The 19574-nt window shown below is 32.4% G+C and overlaps 2 protein-coding genes across 2 annotated transcripts in view; one reads left to right on the top strand and one right to left on the bottom strand.

Annotated features, from left to right (window-relative positions):
* The window catches only part of Oct-TyrR (Octopamine-Tyramine receptor), a 48888-nt gene that overhangs the window by 11871 nt on the left and 17443 nt on the right, over positions 1 to 19574 (top strand). The window lies entirely within an intron of this gene.
* On the bottom strand, positions 5169 to 8262 carry LOC128671928 (uncharacterized). The gene is made up of 2 exons (XM_053748772.2): positions 8124 to 8262; positions 5169 to 8033 (listed from the first exon to the last, which is right to left on the bottom strand). The coding sequence occupies exon 2, from the start codon at positions 7952 to 7954 to the stop codon at positions 6830 to 6832; it is 1125 nt and encodes a 374-aa protein (XP_053604747.1). The 5' UTR covers positions 7955 to 8033; positions 8124 to 8262; the 3' UTR covers positions 5169 to 6829.

Here is a 19574-nt window from a genome sequence, read left to right as displayed (position 1 = left end):
CTTAGTCTTATCAAACATAGATACGAATTTACTATAATAAAAAAAGAACAAGCATAGCGCTATCTTGTAACTTTTATCTGTTACAAAACGGAGAGAAAAGGCACAAAAAAGTTTACACGATAATTCTTTTCTGAAACATATCCTTCCACGTACCACCAGACACATTCAAATTGTGTTCGTTCGAAATAAAAAAAGAACGTTGAAATAAAAGCAGCAGGGCCGCACTGATTGCGACTCGATTCTGAACAAATAATCGAATCGATATTCGAACTCGACGCACTAAAAGATCGTCTTACAGAATCGAGTGTGTCTGTGACAGCCCGCTCTCGGTATTGTGATCTCGTTAATGATGGGAAATGATGCGGGCATTGTTCGGATGGTTAACATTGATTTTTTCGTTTTTATTTTCAGATGTTTTGTTTTTTAATTTCTTATGTAGTGTTAGTAAAAGTTTCGATATGCGATAGGTGGGCGGTTAAAATGGCATAAATCAAGTGGGTTTTTATCCCAATTAATTTTTAGCGAAATTCTGCAAACCAAAAATATTTTTGTAATGCAAACTAAACGCCATGTTAAGCTTAAGATTTGCTTAGATTTACGATCTATCTGTCATAACCGCATCCTGAGGGCGGCGGGGCGGCGTCGCAACTTAACTTTTTGTAAAGTTTAATTTAAAATTGTTGTTGTTTTAAAACTTGTTGAACAGTGTACATTACACAGCTTGTCTAATTAGAAAATAAATGAAGGCGCCATGGCTGTGAACACTGGTATAGCTTATAAAACAATCTTGACCACACTGTTTAGTATTGCAATGGTAAAAAAATTGTTTTTGTTCATGATACGTTTTATACTCTTTATAGACAGGCCATACGTATTTGCTTTGTACAAATTTCACAAACTTATATTTCTATTAACTGCTTTCATAGAGACAGCTGCCAATTTCCCATTTCTTCCTAGTTAGTGTTGTCCTAGTTTCTTTGGATGGACTACGGAAAAAAACATTTATCCACAGACTCATTTACTTATGGCACCACGGAAAATAGATTCTAACTCCTGTACGTTATACTATGATACCTTTAATAGAGATGTAACTAAGTGGTGTGTAACTCTTTCTGGAATGTTCGTGTACGAATTTTTTGAAGACCGATGAGAATTGAAATTAAATTCTTTGGCGCTATTCTTGGATAGATGCTCGACTCTTGTGTTCGTAAGACTAGCCGATCCATTAAGCCATTAAAAAATATATTTTTCAATTAAAAAAATATTAAATTAACATTTTAATTTACGATAATTTTAAAAAATTGTGACGCTTAAAAATAGTTTTGCTTCGTGAATCTAGATGTGTTGACTATTGGTTAGGCATACGGAACGTACGAGTACATTTGATTGTCCGTTGTGTATACCTATGACGTTTTCTTACATAACATAGCGCAAGTTGATTGTATAAATAACATTATCATTATTGCCGATATATTTTTCACCAATGAGAAATCTTATTTAGCTCACTGCAAATGGTCTTAACATTTTACCTGTTCCATATTATAATGAAAATCATATGAGGATATCAAGATCTCGCATAAACGATTTATGTAATTCAATAACAACAGCTTTGTAATCTAATATAACGGAAAAAAACAATATAAACACTACTCTGGTGACGTTTATAATGTGAATTATGAAGAAATCTATGTTGGAATGTAAAATAATTTTATATTAATTTACTTTTTCTTGTGCAATATTAGGGAAATAAAATGTTTGTCTTGGATGAGAAAGAACTAATTAATATAATTAGGTACCAGTATTTATAGCCATTATGGAATTTTTATTAATACTTTGTTTATTTTTATAAACAAAGTATGAAAACAAGTCCGGTCCGCTAATGTAAAACTGAAAGGGAAGGCTTTTGCCCAGCACTGGGACCTTATAGCTAGATAAAAAATGTGATACCCTCACATTTCCAAAATCTCTTTCGAGACTAGAGATAAAATTTTACGACACACGCCTTTATTCGATAAAACTCATTAAATAATAATAATACCCTACGCTTGTATCCCATGGGACGACCTTTACGACCTCGATCTCCAAACGGCTTACATTGCAATGAATTTAATTATCCAGTTTAATTAATTATATTAGCTTTATTTTCTTATGGTTCTCTGGTTCTGGCCTAAGATATTGTAACAAATAGTTTAGTACATCAGACACCACAATACATCGTCGTCACTCACGTCACGACTTTATGCAGACCATCATACTACATAATATAAAACAAAGTCGCTTTCCGCTGTCTGCCCATAAATAGGGTGATTCCTGAGGAAGATTTAAGTGATTTATGATTTATAATTTATTACTATTTGATACTATACTTTCGTACTAATAAACATTTATTTCTTTCTTATATAAAGATGTATAAGTAGCAAACAAAACATGGTATGAATAATCAAAACCTAAATTTAAAATCGTACAAAAATCGCAGCTCAAAATTTACCCGAATGATGAATTGAAATTTCATCAGCGGCTTTCACAAATCCAGACCCGTGATATTAATCCATGTGTATTGAATGACGTCTGACATTTTGTTTGATTATTTTATAACCACTAATATTACGTACCTATATTCATAAATTCATAAATGAATAGCAAAGTATTTTATATTTAAAACACTCGTGCATCTTCTCATAATATTATCTTGGATTTTTATTATTTCTTTTTTCCACTCCCTTTTTCTTCCACTCGTCTCTTTCTTGTCTATATCGTTCCGCCATCCACTTTATGGTCTACTTCTTCTTCAGCGGCCGTCCAGTATCCTTATGGTAACTAATTTCCCTCACCTTAACTGCCCGAGGAGATACGAGTTATTCCTTACCTAGTCTATTAGATGAAATCCCAAAACACTACGTTCCATGGCTCTCTGTCTGACCTTCAGTCTGGACTTTGAACTTCCGTGAAAAACAATGTCTACGCACCGTATTTTTTTATATTACGTGGGTAATTCTTTTTTTCTACTAAACAAAAGTAGTGGTGTTATGGAGAAAGTTTTAAATGAAAGAAAAAAATATTTAATAACATGCAAACTCTCAATTTATATTATGGAGACTAATAAATGTTGTATATTTCTTTGCAAAACACGCAAGAATCGCGAGCGGAGTCACAGGCAACAGCTAGTACGTAAAATAATCCTTAAGAACTCTCTCGTAGGTATATGAATTAGTAGATTACAATGGCCTGTTCTTTCCTCGACGTACGAATGTTTGTTTTGCGAGAAGCAATACAATTACTCGCTTGTTGAAAAAGTAATTTGATACATCGCTGTTCCGATTCACGTTCTGAGGGCAATATATATTAAATTAATGGAAATTTTGTTTAGGTCATATCAACAACCTGACCGAAATTTGGTATAATAGAAGACAAATTTACGCGAAATATTATTATAAGTTAGTATTTTGCGTGAATTTTCTCCGTTTTTTCGTGTATTTTTTTCCCTTCTCGTAATTAGCGCGTAGTAATCCTATGAAACAAGTGAGATCGTGTGGACGCGATGTCATGCTACGTGATATATGTTTCATGCATAGATAAAAGAAGGTTGTTTCAAGGGTAGCCTCATGATATGTTCCACTCGTCTGCTGAAGAATCCCTCGGGTATCTAATCTATCTGGGATCTTCCTCACCAACCAACCATTGCCCGTTGAACTGTTCATCTAAATAACGTTTTACCCATGACCGTTTCGCGTATATATATATATATATATATATTGATTATTATATATATATATATATTGATTCTATTTTCTTGTGACCTGTATCTACTCTATAAATTGAGTTAGAAATTTTTTCAATTATCTTATATGGCCCAATTTTCAATTCATCTAGTTTTTTCCTGTTTAATTTATTCCCATTTTCCACAAAGACCATATCTCCAACATTAAATATCCAAGGTTTTCGTTTTTTGTCAAATAATCTTTTATTGTATTCATGTGATTTTATAGTATTTGCAAATGCAATATTTTTATCCCTTATCCAATCATTATGTGATACTTCTTGCTTGAGTTGTTCTGGTAGAATTGATACATTTGTACCATACAACAGATAAGATGGTGAAAATCCAGTAACTGAGTGATCAGTTTTATTGTATATGCTTACACATTCTTGAGCTATGGATGTCCAAGCCTGCTTTTTCTCACTTTCATTGATTCGACATCTAATTTTATTCACTAATGTTTGGTTTAGTCTTTCATTAAGACCATTAGAGAATGGTGCATTTACTGCTGTAAATACTATTGGTATCTGTTTGTCATCCAAAAACTTTTTGAATTCATAAGAATTTATACCTGGGTATTGGTCTGTGAGAATCATACCTATGACCTCTGTTTCCGATATATTCTTGACAAGCTTTATGAAATCATTTGCAGTTTGAGTCTTCGAAGTAAGAATAAACGCGTACCTGGTAAAATGATCTACTAACAAATGAAGATATTTTTTTGTAGATCTTGAGCCTCCGAAACCTCCTATTGTGTCTATAGAAATTATCTCAAAAGGTCTTGTGGCTGGTCCTAGATGAGACAAGTGTCCAAATTTGCCATGTCCTCTTGATTTATTTTTTATACAAGTCGTACAGTTCCTACAAATCTTTCTGATGTTTGCTGACATTTCATTTGTAGAAAAGAGAGGACCAACCATTTTCTGCATTTGTCCGACACCAATATGACATAAGCTTTCGTGGACATTTTTAAGAAGTTTTAAACTGAATCTTTCTGATAAAATTATCTTTTCCTTGTTTCCAACTTTTTGTAGTATAGATTTTCCTTTTTTATTAATTTATTTTTATTCTTTTGTATTTCTGTATTACTTTCTTGATCTTCTATAATATCTTCCAAATTTATCAAATTCACTACTTTTAATTGCTCATCTGTATTTTCATTTATCTCCAATACTGGGTTTCGGCTTAAGCAGTCCGCCTCGAGATTATTTTTCCCAGGAGCGTATTTTATTTTAAATTCGTATTGCGACAAATAATATGTCAAATCTCCCAGTTCCTCATCAGTTCTTGATTTTAAATTCATATTTTCTAAAGGTTTGTGGTCTGAGTACACTGTAAATGACCTACCCAATAACCAATATTGCCAGTATCTAACAGCTTCTCTTATAGCTAAACATTCTAAATATATAGCTTTCTTTTTCTTCTGGGCTTCGTTTAGTTTTTTTGAGAAATAAGCTACTGGTTTTTCTTTTCCATCTAGTTGTACCTGTTTTAAAATAGCGCCTACGCCTTCTATAGAAGCATCAGTGTAAATATTGATAGGCAAATTTTTGTCAAATATTTCTAGAATCGGTTGAGAGCATAATAGATTTTTTACCATATCAAACGATTTTTGACATTCATCAGACCAAACAAACTTCTGATTTTTTCTTAATAAATTGTGCAAAGGATCTAATATTATAGCGCTCCTCGGTATGTATTCGTGGTAAAAATTAATTTTCCCAAGAAACTGTCTTATATGCTTTTGAGTTTTGGGAATAGGAAAATTCTTAATGGAAATGACATTGTCTTTGACTGGCTGAACTGAATTATTTTGAATTATATGACCGAGATATTTAACCGAGTTTGACGCAAATGTGCATTTTGTGAATTTTAGTCTAAATCCTTCTTTTTTTATAGCGTCCAGTAATTGCGTCAAATGATTAATGTGTTCATCAAAACTCCTTGAAAAAACCAAAATATCGTCTATAAAATTAGCAGCAAATTCTGAAAGATTGTATTTTCTTAGAATATTACTTAAAATTCTTTGGAAAATTGCTGGGGATGTTTTTAAACCAAAGGGTAAGCAGGTCCACTGAAAATGACCTTCTTGAGTTACGAATCCTGTCTTCTTTCTGTCTTCTATCCGCAAGGGAATAGACCAGAACGCAGAATTTATATCTAAGGTTGAAAAAAAAGTACAGTTTCTAGTCTTAATTACTAAGTCTTCAATTAAAGGGAAAGGTTGAGCTTGAGGTACCACAATTTTGTTCAGATCCCTGAAGTCTATACATAATCTTGATTTCTTGTTATCCTCTTTTTTAAATGCTAGTGTTACGGGTGCTGCAAAAGGACTGTAAGATTCTTCTATTAGCTTGTTATCTAATAATTTTGCTATTTGATGTTCTATTTCTTTTTTATCTTCCATAGTGCATTTATAAGGCCTTTTACTGCAGTATTTTTCCACTGATAAGTCTATTCTCGCTTCATACCCATTAACAGTACCAACATCGTATTTATCTTTTGCAAAGACAGATTTGTATTCATTTATCAACTTATTTATATTTTCCTTTTTATCTTCATCTAAATGATTTATTTTCATTTCAAAGTCTTCTTCATTTACATGTTCATTGAAATTTATTTCGTATTTTTTTAAGATACTACTGTTTTCTTTTTCTTTTCCTGATGTGTAATTAAAAGTTGTACTAAATTCTTCTACTTTATCGACTTTATCATTATTTGGATACCTTTTCTGTATAATTTCTAAGTCTTCAGTTTGAATAAGTTTAAATATTTTTATTAAATCTAATCCAATTAAAAAGTCATACTTAAAATTTTTTCCATCAATAATGTACACATCAACTTGTTTTTCTAATCCAAAAATCTTTACTTTTAAGCTTGTCAAACCACTTGTCTTTTGAACACCATTAATTGTTATTAAATTTGCTTCATTTGTATAAGTATTGTTCTCGTTCTTTTTTAACTTCAATAATTTTGAATTTATCAAAGAGACATTAGAGCCTGAGTCATAGACTCCGTTTATTTGTAATTTATCATTTATAATTAGTTTGACAGTTATCAATGGTGTTACTATTAGTTTTTTTGATCAGCCTCGTTTAATTCTGCTTCAATTACTGAATTATTGACATGCCTAATGGAATTTTTCTTAATTTTTTCCTCTTCTTTTTCTTTAAACCAGCATAAATTTTCAGAATGATAACGCGAGCCCTTATTTAATTTTTCACATATTTTGCATGGAATTTTTGTTTCGGTTTTAACATAAGACTTCTGATTTCCATAATTTCTCTTGGCCACAAAATTTCTTTTATTCATCGAGTGTTCATGCTTATTCAGCTCATTAAATAAATCCATTGTATCTTTTAGAATTTCTCGGTCTATTTTGTTTAAAATGAATTCTGGTAATCCCGCTGCAATAAGATCTGTCAAAGTACCTGTATCAATTGATGGTCTCATCTCCAGCAGAAGTTTTTCCTTTTTTATAGCGTATTCTAGTAAAGAACCATCTTTGTATTTAAAAAACAGTGCGTAAGTGACTGGGTTCCATCCCTTATTGGCGAATGTCTCACAAAATTTGCTTTTCCATATAGACCATTCAGATTTGAATGACAATTTCATAATCATAGAACTATACCAGTCAGCGCAGGTCTTATCCAAAAACAATCTGAGTATTTCAATTTTTTTTTCATCCGATGTTACCTCACATCGCAAACATTCTTTTTCAAAAATGTCAATCCACAGATTTGCGTTGGCATTTTTACTAGTAAATTTTTCTAATACAAATTTTTCTGCAATTGATTTTAAACTTTGCTGCCTATTTGCTTGCGTGGTTTCTATAAACTTTTCAAATAATTTTTCTAGTGTACCTGACTCGTTCTTCTGCGCCACTTCTTCTTCTATTATTTCTTCTAAAAATTGATCTCCAAATTGCACGTTTCCGTCTTCATCTAAATAAATTCCAGCCAATTCTTGTGTCATTGTTATCCAGACTCTTCTTGTTTGGAACCTTTTTTTTAAGCTATTCTTCACTTTATTATATGCAGAGGTTTTAATGATTTCTTTGTGATGGCCAACCGCCTGAAACTCCTCAGGTATTGCATACACTTTGTTGTCCTTAGTGGTTATTGAGGTTATAGAATACACATTTGACTTTCCATCACTTCCGGGCAATAATGTAAATTTAAATTGAAGTTTCTCCATTTTTCATTAAAACAAGATTGTCGTTTTATAAGATCTTATCTTAATTCTTCAGGAGTGTTGGAAATAAACTCTTGTGTTGCTGTAAACAAAGTTTTATTTTGTATTAACTAACATTCACTATTTCTTACTATCGACTTAAACTAACATTTTAAAATATAAAGGTACATACCTGTAAACAAAGAAACGACAATAAAGTTTATTTCTTACACTTTTTATCAAAATTATATCCACCAATTTATTTCACAATACAATCATCAACAAATTATTTTACCACCTCCTATATTTTGAAATTATTCTGTCTGACGTCTATCGACTTGACATTGACGTGACTGAACGCGGCAAATTTAAATAACAGAACTGTTTTACCAACTTTACCATGCTGCTTTGTCGACAACGCAAAGCGCGGCAAATTCAAAATGAAGAAATAATAATCTTATTTCTTTACATATATATTAATTAAATCACACAATTATCAACAGTTAAGTTATGTTACAGTTAATTTTTTAATATGTAATACGTGATATTATATATATATTACGTACAAAACTGCGTTTGTATATCGAAATTTAGAATAAATAATGTGTTGCAATAATTTACAATAAAATATTTACAAATTGTGAACAAAAATTTTTTTAGATCGTTTGGAAGATGAAACAACAGGATAGATCAGTACAAATATTTATTTTTAAAATAATTCACTTGACAACCATACTACGAACGGATTCCACTAATCAGACTTATGTTTTTACTCTTATCCATCAAATACGGATTCAAATTTATTTTATAACATGTAATCACCTACTAAGGTCAAAACAAAATTAGCACAAAAATAAACATGATAGTGACAAAGTATAAGAATTCAATTTTACATCCTTTTCGTTTAAAGAACAAAACGCAAACTATGGTCGCAAATAGAACCACACCCAATCAAGCGCGGGCTGGTTGAACAATAATAAAAAAAACAATAGTTAATGGAACAACTTTTAGGTTACGTTTTAGGCGTTTCAGGTGACTAGAAAATAGAAAAATTGGTAATGATAAATGACTATAAAGCGTGGAATTAGTAGGTACCTACTAATTCCATGCTATAAGGTTCAAGGTAATAACTGTCAAAGTTGACAGGCTAATGGCACAGATGAAATGTATCTAACTAATGGGTCATAATACCCACCATTAAGTTCAATATTAAAGACCTTGTTCTTTGTCCACTTTAGGGAAACCTGCCTTTCTATTGGGTCTATTTCTGTTTCCTTTAAAAATAGTAATTATTTTGTTTGATTAAATTCAGATGTTATTTTGACGGTGATAATAGGACTCACGTGTGCGAGTAATCTGTGGGCTGAGAAGAAAAAGTCAGCCTTAAAATCAGCCCACACGTTATAATAGTTCCTAATAAGGGTGCCTATTAGGAAATGCTGTTTTCTATTACCTGTAAAGACTTTTTATCTTTAAATAGTTTGAAATGCTCGTGAGGGTATGGATTGAATTATAGGACCACAAACTTAAAAATATATGTATTCATTAACTATATTTACATTCTAGTTATTCGATATTTTTATGTAGCCATGAGGTACCTACCACGTGGCAGAAGCCTACCCTTTCTATTTCCAACCACTAGGTATATCTCGCCAGTTGTTTCCATCCCTTTTCGAACACTGACAGAATATAAAAGAAAATTATCCCCTATCCAGTATCTGCTAATAAATGTTAGTAATAACTTGACCTATCCAAGTCAACCGAAAAACAATATTCCATCCCAATCCCTATTCGGTAAAGTACCTCCGGAATCCAATTGGGACTTAGATTAATGGACTGTATTGTTAATAACTCGTCGGATGGGCCTGTGTATTTGCAAAATTACTAACGACGCAGAGACGCAGCTAACCAATCACATTGCGGTGTGCTTGTCGTTGTGTCACAATGACGCAATGTGGAAACGCAGCGAACTGCGTCTCGCTTCGAATCGGCTCGATTTTAAGGTATAAATAGCAAACCCGCACTAAGCCCTGTGTTCATTCTTCCGACGTTAAATGAAAAATGGTTTATTTGCTGCCACATATGGTAAGAACATTTTTACAAAATCTGTACTGTGCAGAACTTACAATAAAAAAAATTATAAAATTAACAGATTAAGCTAGCCCCAAAGTAAGTTCTAGACTAGTGTTATGGGATACTAACTCAACGATACTATATTTTGATGTGTATTGCATTTACAAACATTTCTTAAACTAATCTTTATTGTAACAACAATTAGCTTTCTAATATTTTTAATACATTCCAAAGGCTTAAAATAATATTGGCCGCAAACCTTATATCAATAAAAATGAAAAAATCCCATTGCCTGAAGAGTTTTATCGGTAACCATGGAGGAGCAACTCCAATAAGTTTGTTTTCCATTCGAAATATGAGAAAGTGGGTCAGTTACAGGTATGCCTATAAATCCACAAATAGATAGGATGGATATAAAGCTTTGTCAACAGCAATTAGAACTTGAAATACCTGATTAAAATTGTATAATTACTCCCTCGATGGCATGTACAATAAATAAAAATATTATTACAATGCAATGTTATACAACTACTATTTGTAATTATATTACTCATTTATTTATATATTTGTATAACTCATACAATAGGTAATAGACTTAATTAAAATAAATTACTGGTAGTACAGGCCATCTTTGAGACAGGTAGACGGATGAAGATGACTGATGGAAATAGGATTGAGAACAAAAATTTACAGTTTGTGAAATAGACCAAATTTCAAAGTAGAACAAACGCGAAAGTCATCTAGGGCGTATATAATTTTAAAAGTTCTATCTAGTCTTCTAGATGAGCATATCTTCTAGAAAACTAGACAGAACTTTTAAAAATCGTAGGAGCTTCGGGGCGCAACTAGTTTAAGATACATCCGTATGCTTGAAATACGTTTGTGATATTAAAACGTATTATATTGACACTCTAAGGATTTAGGTTGGGTCTGGTTTAGTTTTATTCCAGTGATAGTCAGAATGGAAATATGCTATCCAGTGCGATAGTAAACGTTAATATTCACTAAAAACTCAGTTTTATTTAAAAACGTGCGAGATGATAGTAGTGTATATATAATAAAACATAAGTCTTGAACTAGATTTTTACACCTTCGGCATTCTATGACGTCGTGTATAGCGAGTGTGTCAAGGAAATATGTGTTTTTATAGATTCAGGCATATTTCAGAAAGAATTTTGCTCGTATCTCAAACATGGTGATATTTCAATATGTGACTGGTTTTCAGATGTTTTCCTTATTAGGGTTCCGTACCCAATGGTTAAACGGAACCCTATTGCTAAGAATTCGCTGCCCGTCTGTCAGTTCATTTGTCCTTCTATCACCAGGCCTCGTATCTCATGAAACATATTTTTATTGAATACCTGTGTATAGAATATTTAGTATCAAATAAATCTATACTCTATACTATTAATATAAAAAGGTACGCGTTTGGTTTGTATGTTTGAGGCGGGTGATCTGATTCTGAACCGATTTCAAAAATTCTTTCACTTTTAGAAAGATACATTATCAGCCAGCTCCATTGCTCCGTTGTGCTACGTCGCGTTGGCGTCTGTCATCGTTGTACAACGCAAAAGATGTGTGGAGTGACAACAGAGCGACAACGCACTGCATCCACGCAACGGATGTTGACGGGGCAATCGGGCTGCAGCTTAATGCGATGTAATATCCCCAAGACGAAGTGACTAAACCGACTAACCAATTAGTCGACACAACTTATAACAGTTAGGATATTTGCCGCTATTTCCATCCCACGAAATGAATATGCAAATAGGCAAAGAGACTGGACGGTGGAAACTTTACCACTTACTATCTCAGTCAAATGGCAACACTAATATAGTTAGTAACACATTTCAGCTCCAGATTGCGTTATATTTAATGGATCTCATCGTAGCTATAGATTCATAACTAAGCGTTGTGATCATTACGTAGAGGGAAACACAGCTGGGGGGAAAGGGAAACTATACTTTGAAACACACTAACGCTTTTCTGGCAATACAATTTCTTTTTACTACACATCGCACATACTAGATGATACATTTTCATTAATTACTTAGAGTGTAGGTTTCCTCACGATGATTTCCTTGGTTGGAAGTAAGGAGTTGTTAATGTTTTCACTAAGTAACGTAAGTTTCTCGTCAAATACTCGCACCATTTTCATAACTTAGTGCTTATACCATAGATAAAAGAAATAATAAGTTATACAAATATAATATAAGTATTTATATATTAGAACATTCTAAAGGAATTGTAATTTGTAACAGAAACAATACTTAAGCAATTGTCAATATTGTTTTTGATTGTTTAAGCCCAATTTAATATTTCTAACAGGAGATAAAACCCATCAATCGTAATTTTAATCAAAATACCGGCCCTACGTAAGCGATAGCGTGAAGCGGTGCGGTGATTAATTGATATAATATGATGATATGAAATATTTGTAATTAATCATAATTACAAATATTTCATACTATCCATCTGCTATTACATTTTTGTTTTGTTCAATAAATATAGTATTAAAATAAATAATAATATAAATGCGAAAGTCTGTTTGTTTTTCTGTCATGCTTTCGACTAAGCTGCTGGGTTGATTTTGATGAAATTTTGAATAGATATAAACCCGAGGTCGAACATAGTCGCAGACAGAAATGACGTTCAACAACTGTTTTCTTATAAACACACAGCATCACACTGCGTCGCTCAGCGTTAAACCGCTCATCTAGGACAAGTTATTGTTGTTTTCTCGTTCAATTGTTCAATAATAGCTATCTAAGCAACACAAAGGACCGGGTAAAATACGAAAGCCTTCTGGTTTGATGTTTTCTTCTGTATTTCTCAAGGGCACAGACATTACTAAGTAATAATACAAATAAAAGAGCCGTCGTAAATTTTTCTTTGTATGAAAACCGTCAATACAAACTCTGCTTTCCTAAGTAGTGGTAAAAATTTCAAATTCGAACGAAAATTCGATTGGATTTACTCTTATATCGGATTAAATTTCCTGTAAACAGCTGTGACGCTGTGAGTCCAGGGTCCATTAGAAAAATAAACCTTAAATTTTTTTAATTTTGGCTGTGATTTTACGACCGATAGCCTGCCTGACGCCTCTTTAAGAACGCAATGGTTTCGCTTCAGATCTTCTTTGTTTGCTTGGCATTTTGATTAAGATTTATTATACCGTAATCGCCTCGTGCGACATACACGGGATCCACTATTCTTTGGCTATACGTAAGGTATCCACAAATAACCCTTTAAAGTCACTTCTGTTAACCTCATATTCCAACTTCTATGCTCGAGGCAGTTATGATGAAACACGATCTTTGATTACGAAGCGTAAATCTTTTTGATTATCACTCGCCTCTAGTTGAGCTCTGTTCCATTTTACTGATCTTCACAAAATTGTGAATTATAAGCAGTTTCAATTACAGTCGGTTTCAAATTGTACATTAAATTTGTTAAATATTAATTTGTTTATCTATGACCTTCTTATTACCCACTCTACGAACTTTCTTGAAGTCTATTCTTACTTTTTTCTTTCTTTCTCTTTTATCAAATTTTATCCAAATTGCCCAAAGTTTGACATGACTTTTACGACTACCTGCCGCATCTCTCATTGCTCTCTTAAACAAACACACGCCATTACACTGAGATATTTCGCTTAAAAAATGTGATTACAATGACTGACTGAAAATAACAGAGACTGTCTGAGATGTCTCTTTATTTTGTAACAGACTAACAGATATATTTTTAGTAATACATTATCCGGCCGGAAGCTATTAACGACAGAAGCTCAAACAAACTTTATATGATTAGTCTCCATAAATGCCTTTATGAAATTAATTGAAGAAAGGTTAAATGCTTTATACTGACATATTATGTGGAAGCAAGAAAAATACAGAAAGAGGTGACATAAGTAATATAAGTTATAAGAGCAATATACCCAGAACCGTGACAACATAGCATAATATGAAGGCTAAATATATTACACAAGTAAATTTAATACGCGCGTCGCGCTGAGTTTCAGCGCCTTACCAGATTTACCTAGGACGAGTCAATTAGTGTGATTATATTTCAAACCAGTTACTACCAGCGACTTCGTATACAAAAGTTTCGCTATTGTTCTCATGTTCGAATATAAACGCTTATTAAGAAGAATTCTCCAGTATTTAAACAGCAGAATCCAATTTAATTTACTCTGAAAATAAACCAAAGAAATAATTAGTGTAATATGTACAAAGTAAGTTCAAGACTCAACGATACTATATTTTGTATATATATATATATATATATATATATATATATATATATATATATATATATATATATATATATATATATATATATATATATATATATATATATATATATGATATAAATATAGTTCGTTAAGTCTCGAGTCTACTTTATACATATTCAAGACCCAGGTAAATCTAAAAAGATCATTTACCATTTCCCCGACCGATGAAAATTAATGAATGAAACCAATGTTTTTCCTTTCATCTTATTTTACAGTTTAAAAAGTTTACACAATGAAAAGAAAAAATTGCTTTACCTTTTCGAATACGTGAATTTTAAATCCAATATTTTCTTTGAACATCAAACTGTGGCACGTTACTTTGCTATACAGTTGAGTCCGAAACAGTTGTATTGTCTTTTTGTTTGTTCTTAAACTGTGTCGCTCCAAACGAAACAAAAACGACTGGGAAATCCGGGCTACGTTTATGACAGTTGAATATGACAAAGTTGCTTCGTTATTTCTTGTTAAGTAAAAACAAATGGTTTGTTCCTCCACCTCGCAAAAGCAAACTGGAGTATATAACTGAATTTACTCTGCATTTGAGACCCGGTTAGTATCGGGTCGGGTAAATCCAGATTAATTCAATAGAAGTTTATTTAATTATCTTTAAACTTTTCATAACACAGTTCCTGCATTTACAGAGAATCACAATCAAAAATTTCAATCGAACGCAAGGAATTTTGTCGAATGTGAATTTGTTTGTAACAAATAATTTGATAAGAGCCTTGTTAAAAAAATATACGTAATCAATCTGAGACCTAAGCAAATTCAGAAAAAATAATTTTATAATAAAAAGTAAAATAATAGGACCAAGTACATACTAGACTTCTTCTTCTTGACCTTATCCTACTCATGTGTGGTCGGCACAGTATGTAAGTTCTCCTTCCATTTTGTTCTGTCATTTGCCATATCCATTGATACTCCTTTCCTGTTCGTACTATCCTTGACACACTCCATCCATTTCTTCTTAGGTCTTCCTCTATTCCTGGAACCCTTTACTTCAAACTTTAATGCCCTTTGAATCACGTGATTTTCATCTCTTCTTAAAATATGCCCGTACCAGCCTAACCTATAACTATGTAATTTCTCATTAACTGTTGCTACTTTCATACTTCCTCTTACATAATCATTCCTTATTTTATGTAATCTAGTTACCCCGCACATCCATCTCAGCATTCGCATCTCTGTCGCATGAAGTTTCCTTTCGTACGTCACTTTCGTCGCCCAACATTCAGATCCAAGTACATACTAGACTTATATATCTTAAATAGACTGAAGTTTATTGACAACATCTTGCAGAACTACCCACTTGCACCAAGAAAAGTTAAGATACACAAAAAGCCGTCACTTTATCTCTCCATTACGGAACTAACTCCATTTAATCGATTGACAAAACAGCTGCAATAATAAACAAAGCCTTCCTTCTTTTATACTTTAATTCGAATAGAAAAGCTTTTAAATTCGATTAAATCCTGACTTTTATTTTTTGAAGCCTTGTCTTCTTTTCATTATCAAATTCAAATTCTTTTTCTGATGACAGAGCTGTAATCCGTTTTCCGTTTTTATAAAAATATCCTTTCGTGGGTATAAAATGATAATAATAAGCATGTAATGTATTTGTTACACAATGTGTTAAAACTTTAATTTAATTTTGGTTTTAATAAAATAAAGGTTTAGGTAAATCTAAGAGTGTGTGTATAAAATAGTTACGAGCAGAGCTTTATATTTTAATATTGGCAGGTATCGAAAAATAATATCTTAGAAATACAACCAACTGTGTAAATTTGGTATTATGGAAGTAAATGAAATTCTATATCCACTGCTAAGTGCCAATATTGCTATAGACAGGGGATTATCAAATTCAGTCGAACAGCCATTGATGTTAATATATAATTAACATCAATGTTGGATTTGGAAACATCAACACTGGATCTGATAATGAAATAAAAGGAAAAGTAGAAAAACTGATTATATGCGATTCGGATTCGCTAACTGAGGATTTCGAATCATGAAGATATTTCGAATTTCTCTTTTGCGGTGTATACCAAAGTTGACAAACTTAAATTTGCAGGTGTGTGCATTCATTTTGTATAAAATTAACTACATATATAGCTTTGTAAGTTTTATCTGGGCACAAATAATCTATAGACCTAACTGTTATTGTATCTGCTTATTAATTATAGAAATTAGTCCGGTAGTTTTAGTTTGTTGCCGTCAAACTATGAAACAGTTGGGCAATATTAACATGTTGTATACCTTTTATGTTTGATGAAAATGCATAATATGAAATCGTAAAATTATGTATAAAGCTATCTATGTACTTTTTTTGCTACCAAATATAAATAACATGACACATATTATAATTTACGCGATAGAAACAGGATTATTCCTAGTAAACAATGATATCAAACCATAATATAGGTATTAGATACACCAATAACGTTAATGAAACTGCAAAGTTTAATCTATTTCTGGAAATTGTTACAAACAATTTGAAACTTCAGGTTTGGGCCTACGGGGAATAGCGGAGCAGAAATAGTTTATGTCGCATATATCAATATAACCATATATATATTTTCAAAGAAATTCAAATAATATGAATATGAATATGAACATATCGCAGAAATGATGGGTATTATTTGTGTACAAGACGGATGTATTAGCGATGATACGTGATGATACATATGTGAATGTATATACTGCAGTTACACTAAAAGCAAAAATAAGGAAATTTATGGGTTGCCATTGAAGTGTTGGCTCAGTTTTACTCAAAGTGACTTCGGCACAAAGCCCTTTCTTTTTCAAGGGTTGTTGAGGGTTAGTCTTCGGGTTTTAGACACACAAAAAGAACTACGACTTTACCATCAAAATTAAATTATAAAGGATGCTTTCTGTTATGATTATAGAAGCAAAATGTTATGTAACCAATTCAGTTGTGGCATATATAAAAGTACTAGCGGCCCGTCCCTGCTTCGCTCAATTAAAACCTTAATAAATTATACACCTAAACCTTCCTCAGGAATCAAACTATAAATAAAACCCGCATCAAAATCCGTTGCGTAGTTTTAAAGATTTAAGCATACATAGGGATATAGGGACAGAGAAAGCGACTGTGTGTTTTATACTATGTAGAAATTCATTAGTTTTTTACCTTTTCAATACCCTCGTTTTATTAAAATTTTGCATTTATAGAAACACGAGAGAACAAATGGTGAATGGAATTTATTCGGGCAAAGTCACTGGCAAAAGCTCGTTTTATTAAGTCGATTTTCGTATTCCACCTTTCAAGTGACACTAAGCGTGTAAAACAATTACGAGGAAAACACGCGACAACATACGACACACGCACGACATGTACCCTAAATACGAACAGTAGTAATAAGGGCTTATCGCTATGCCATGTCACATGAATAGCTAGCTTAAATATGCTATAAATAGTATCTGTAGTAACCGCACTTTGGGAATAAATCGAAGTACCTATTGTATCTCTAACGTTGTATCAGGCTATTGTCGTGAACGTCTATTGTTATCGAATAATAGTTAACTGAACTTAGCTTAAGCGGAGGGTAAGCATGGCTAGTAAGGTTAAATGGTCTGTGCTAGTATGAAACATTCATTGACTAGATAATTTAACTATATGAATGTGTGGTAGGTACCTGATTCAAACAATATTAACTGAAATACACAAGTAGAGTGAATGATCTTTCTAAACGGGGGTTTATATCAAACAAAATGTATGTGTGTGTTTCTCCCCAAACAAGAAAGCTATTATCTTGCAAGGTGTTAGCAACTTCACCATCGATAAGGTGGTAAAAATTACGCAATTTTCAGGGAAAATTTAAACATATCGTTAGAATGGCATCGACACGCCAAGAAGAAGTGGTCTACCAAATGCCTATGTTTGACTTGTATAAAAGAACAGAACGAACTGTCTTTCTATGGTCTAAACGGTAAATATCACTTTAGCAAATTGTCATTCTGAAAAACACCAACTACAATTTCTGCATTATGTCTTCCCTCAACTTTCAACATCTCACTTGCGCTTCCAAATTGATGCAGCAACATCGAGTGCACCATCTTCACCTACAACCTCTTACCAAACCCATTACCACCACTAATTGAAACAAAACCTCAAGCAAGCTAACTAATAGAGAGTCAAATTGATCAAAGTACATCTATTATTATCGTCGTGGGTCCCGGAAACAAATTGAGTTAACTTTAGACATCAGTCAGTCTTGATGGCTATAAAATTTGCAAGGAATTTGGTGGGATGTTCTTTTTAAACAAATTTCAATCATGGCTCATCCAGCTATCGGAGGAATTAAATTGAAATTTGATTTTTATCACATTTATTTCATAAAGTTTTCAAAATGTAATCCTTACGTATCATAAAACAAAGTTTTCTGGGGTGGTTCGCAGAACGTTTCGACTGCTGCCTGCGGTCGCGCTCTCATTACAATTTTTCATTATTTTAAGAAAGACAAGATTGAGTTTTACTATATGACATATACATTAATTACTCAGTACTGTAGTAATGACAATTTTATGAATGATTGATTCTGGAAATGATTCCTTCCTGAAGAAAACTGATCCCTATGCTGTGTCTGTCTGTTCGCGACAAATTAAAAAAATATTGCACGAATTCTTATGCGGTATTGACCAATGTGCGATTCTTGTGAGAAGTTAATGGGTATGATTTAATATGCTTTTTTTTGAAGTGAAAACTTCTTTCAAGGTGTTATGCACTTTTTGTGAGGGGTCAAAAATATTTAACTCACGTCAGGAATCGTGACCCTGATTGAAAATTCGTAAGACGTCTAAAGTGCACAAGGTTAATATTCAAGTTTTCCCTTATGCCGGCCCTCCCGGAGTGCAGCACGTTTTTTTAGTAACAGATAAAAATATTATTTATAAATTATAAATGTTTGCATTGTTTGTTGTGCTTTATATACCTACCATTGGAAAAAATCCAACAAAATATGAATTTTAGTAAACTTTTATAACAATTAGATACCTAATTTATCCAAGTTTACTCTTCCAATTAATTATCCGAGAGGTTAAACTGTAGATTCTGTACATTATAAACTAGATATAAAATGTAAACTATTTTGTGTGTATATAATTTGGCAAGTTACATCTTCATTTATAATTATTATTATATTTTTTGTCCACACGTATAGTTAGATTTTATGTGACTTGATCGTTGGTATTTGCTGATGGCCTGTCGATAAAAATAATTTTGAGCAGGAGTTAACGGCCGTTGACTAAGAAATCTCA

This window comes from Plodia interpunctella, chromosome 8, assembly GCF_027563975.2.
Source record: "Plodia interpunctella isolate USDA-ARS_2022_Savannah chromosome 8, ilPloInte3.2, whole genome shotgun sequence".
NCBI classification, from domain to species: domain Eukaryota; kingdom Metazoa; phylum Arthropoda; class Insecta; order Lepidoptera; family Pyralidae; genus Plodia; species Plodia interpunctella.
The sequence above is the reverse complement of the archived record's forward strand: the minus strand, read 5'-3'. Positions and strand labels throughout refer to the sequence as shown.

Bases quoted from the DNA above. Each gene is read 5' to 3' on its own strand.
- LOC128671928 (XM_053748772.2), bottom strand. From the start codon at position 7,954: ATGGAGAAACTTCAATTTAAATTTACATTATTGCCCGGAAGTGATGGA.